We start from the raw sequence: 3,889 nt of genomic DNA, 5'->3' as shown, positions 1-3,889 counted from the left end.
ATGAGCGTAATGGGGTATTTACAGAGCAGGGGTTGTCCAGTGCAGCTATGCAATGGCTAGGAGCAAACAGGAATGAGCTCCTGCCACCCAGCATGAAAAGGTGGAGGTTTCCAGGCCGAATCGAGGAGCTGCTCATACTTCTCCTTTACTCTCATTTCTCATTTTACTGTCAAATGAGAAAAGTACTCCTGAGACTTCTGTGTTCTCGCGAGCACTCAGATTGGCAGCTAGGAAGTTCTCTTATTCCCAGTTACAGGTGGGAGCGGGCAGCAGGGTCAGCACCTCAGACTCGGGCCTGGCCCTGCCACATCAGGCTTGAGTCCGGGGTGCCAACCCCACCACGGGCTGGTGGTTATTGCTTCCCTCGGTGTCCCAGAAAGCTCAGTAGCACTATCTGTCTCTGAAATTGTCATCATTATTTAAATGATAAGTTTTAGACTCAAAAGAACAAGGCATCCGTGTATGCCATCTAGCCAGCTTAAGAAGTAACCCACCACCTGTTGTTGTTGTTTTTTTTAAATAATATACGTGTAGTGGAAGTCCCATGTAGAGGAAGTCCCCTTCCTCTCTTGCAGACATGACCCTGAAGTTGGGATTTCATTCTCACGCTTTCCCTATACTTTCTGTGCGTGTATCAGCAGGCAGCACAGATGAAGGTTTGATTTTGGAACTTTCTCTCAGTAGCTAACTCCGTCTGTCTTTCTGCAGTGTCCTTTATGTCAGCATTGTCTTCACTGGTACAAGTGGAGATTAACCTAGATCTTTGTTTTCTTCTTGGGCCGGGGGTGGGGATGGACGAGTTGAGGGAACAGTTTCCAAGAGTGGTGTAGTCCATCAGCTGCACAGGAAAATAGTTTTATTTCAGATCCAGGGCAGAATTACTCCTCCGAGATAATTTAAAGTTCTCTTTGTAAAACAACTCCCACGAGTGACAGGAGGGAGGCAGAGCATGGGCGTTGGCAGAGCAGTGCGGAGCTGGCGAGGACGCCTCCCTCAGGCAAGGTGCCAGCGAGAGGGGGCTCAGTCCCAGGTCCTGCATCAGGGTCGACAGGCGTGTTTCTGTCTTGCAGTGAAGCCCACGTTTACTGGGACCCGGGTCTTTGCGGACTATGACCTGCAGAAGCTGGTGGACTACATTGACTGGAAGCCTTTCTTTGATGTCTGGCAGCTCCGGGGCAAGTACCCGAACCGAGGCTTTCCCAAGATATTTAACGACAAGACAGTAGGTTAGTTCAGTAAGGCCCTCCTTCCTGCCTCTGATGTTCAGGGTGTTGCACTGTGACTCAGAAGACAAGAATTCTTCCTGAGCAGTGGATTGGATTATGGATTCTGTAGAACATAACTGCTTTTGTGTTGTTTATTTGCTCAACTTTTTAGTGTTTTTTAAGAGACAGTCTCACTTTATTGCCTTCTGTAGAGTGCTGTGGTGTCACAGCTCACAGCAACCTCCAAGTCCTGGGCTTAGGCGATTCTCTTGCCTCAGCCTCCCAAGTATCTGGGATTACAGGCGCCCGCCACAAAGCCTGGCTATTTCTTTGTTGTTGTTGCAGTTTGGCCGGGGCTGGGTTTGAACCCACCACCCTTGGCACATGGGTCCAGCGCCCTACCAGCTGAGCCACAGGTGCCGCCCCCTTTTTAGTGGTTTTTAAACTTGCTAGATCAGTCCTTATTATATTGACTAAATTTGGTCTTTCATTTATTCTTTTTAATACATATTTATTGACGTCGGTTACATCCTGGGCTCTGTGCTGGATACAAGAGATAAACAGAGAAGATGGTATAATCCCTGCTGTCCAGGACCCGACCAGCCGGCTCAGCAGCTGTAACGGGTTGTTTGCCCACTACCTGCTGCCGGCCTAGTCCAGGCTTCTGCACACCCAAGAGGAGGAGATAGAGTGTGGTCTGGGAGGCCTGGGAAGGCGTCTTGGAGGAGGTGGTGTTTAAGCTGCTTTTTGAAGATACAGTGGAAGTTACTGAGGCTGACATTAAGGACACGAGGTGGCAGTGGAGGAAAGGACATTCTGAGCAGGAGACAGTGTGATAAGCGTGGACACATGTGCCTGTTTGGGGAAGTGTAGGGTCCATTGTGCCTGGAGCACTAGGGAGGAGAAGAGGGTTTGGGCAATAGACTAGAGAAGTGGTTGAGCCAATACATTGCTACCCTCACTTCTAGCCTCTCCCTCCAGACCTCCCTCCAGAGACATGGAATCAAAATGTGAAACCATTCAAAGGAATAGGTAGCAGCCAGGTCAGAGTGAGAGGTAGGGTGGACTCGCAGAAGCGCAGGGTTAGGGCCAAGAAGAGCCTGAGAGACTGGCCTCTTGCCAATTTGCAAGAGGGGTCTCGGATCTTTGTGTTAGGATGCTGAGACTCAGAAGTCCAGGGTAGTTAGGAGCGTGGCAGTGACAAGGGGTTCTCACGGCACTGCCCCTGAGTCACAGCCAAGTGGCCAAGGGGCTGCAGGACAAGCTCCTCACTGGGGGCCAGGCAGCAGAGCCCCGAGTGCTGCAGACACGGAAACCAAGAGGGAGGGTGTCCTGGCAGCCTGGCTCCCATTGTGTAGGTCCAGTGTGGGCTGTCCACGTGCAGTGCTGAAGCCACTATGAGGATTTGGGGCCAGACTTCACTCCTCACCCTACTGTGTCCCCAGGGGTCCCTGTGACATCAGTGGAGTTGTATGTGCATGAGGAATGTCAGTGAGTGAAGAATCTGGCCTGCTTTTCCTCACCCTTTGTCTGACGGGCTGCTGGGGAGAGCCACAGCTTGGCTGTCTGCCTTTTGTTAAATGGAAAGATTTAAGTGGCTCGGGCCAGGGGAGCAGACTGTGGGAGCTGCACTCAGCAGGGGCCACCGGACTCCGGCTGCCCCACCAGGAGAATGTGAACACTGGGAGAGAAGGGCGGAGGAGGAGGATGACTCAGGAGGGATAGTGGTTTTAAAAAGAAGCATCATTGCTGGTTATTTTTGGCATCTTTAAATTAATTTTTATTATATTTTTTAATAGGTGAAGAAGCCAGAAAGGTCTACGATGATGCCCAAAATATGCTGAACACACTGATTAGTCAAAAGAAGCTCCAAGCCAGGGGTGTGGTTGGATTCTGGCCAGCCCAGAGTGTCCAGGACGATATTCACCTGTACGCAGAGGATGCCGTGCCCCAGGCTGCAGAGCCCATCGCCACCTTCCACGGATTAAGGCAGCAGGTACAGGAGGCTTATTGATAAGTGCTACTTCTACTTTTGGGTTCAAGCACTAAACAAAATGTCTATGAGAATTAAATAAGAAGTCTGAGCTTTGTATAAATGGTAAGAATCTATTCCACCTCTTCCTGAATGACCTGAGCGCACAGGTGAGTCACGGGCCTGAGCTTAAGGGATTCAATGAGGATGACAGAAAGAAGGTGACATGCAGGTGTCAGAGGCAGGGCCTCTCAGGCAAGGCTGTGCAGCAGGAGTGAGATGTTTGCTTCTGTGCTCCAGGGGCGGATGAGGAACGTTGCTGCTGCCCAAGGTGTCACAGGCCAGCATTAGTAGTCTGTCTGGCTTTTTAGTGGCCAAAGCAAGAGATGCTAACTTGGTTAGCTTTGGTGGCGGAAGACAGTGGAAACCAACATAGGTGAGAAGTGAACCAGGTGCTAGGTGTGTAATAGGGGGCCCGACGGGCCGTCCTGTTTACTTTTCTCATGGCCCTGTTGTCAGGCAGTCTGTGTTTCCATTTCCCAGAGGAGAAAAGGAGGGCTGGTGGCAGCGGCACTGAGCTCCCTGGATGGACAGCGGGCCCAGACTGTGCGCTCCTGACGGCTGCTGACTCTGCACGGGCCTTGCTTCCTAGCCTGAAAACAGGTTCTTTGCAGCAGGTTCCCTCTCATGCCCCCACCTCTGACAATGTGAA

General features: G+C 51.1%; 1 protein-coding gene across 2 annotated transcripts in view; it reads left to right on the top strand.

The window, feature by feature from the left end:
* MTR (5-methyltetrahydrofolate-homocysteine methyltransferase) overlaps positions 1-3,889 on the top strand; it is a 114,188-nt gene that overhangs the window by 102,020 nt on the left and 8,279 nt on the right. For both annotated transcript variants that reach the window (XM_023509023.1, XM_012813832.2), the window contains exons 28-29: positions 1,071-1,226; positions 3,005-3,201. In XM_023509023.1, the coding sequence (XP_023364791.1) occupies positions 1,071-1,226; positions 3,005-3,201 (353 nt within the window). The remainder of the gene's footprint in view (positions 1-1,070; positions 1,227-3,004; positions 3,202-3,889) is intronic.

Source organism: Otolemur garnettii, unplaced genomic scaffold (assembly GCF_000181295.1).
Source record: "Otolemur garnettii isolate 467f Iridium unplaced genomic scaffold, OtoGar3 scaffold00312, whole genome shotgun sequence".
In the NCBI taxonomy this organism is placed as follows: Eukaryota; Metazoa; Chordata; class Mammalia; order Primates; family Galagidae; genus Otolemur; species Otolemur garnettii.
The sequence above is the reverse complement of the archived record's forward strand: the minus strand, read 5'-3'. Positions and strand labels throughout refer to the sequence as shown.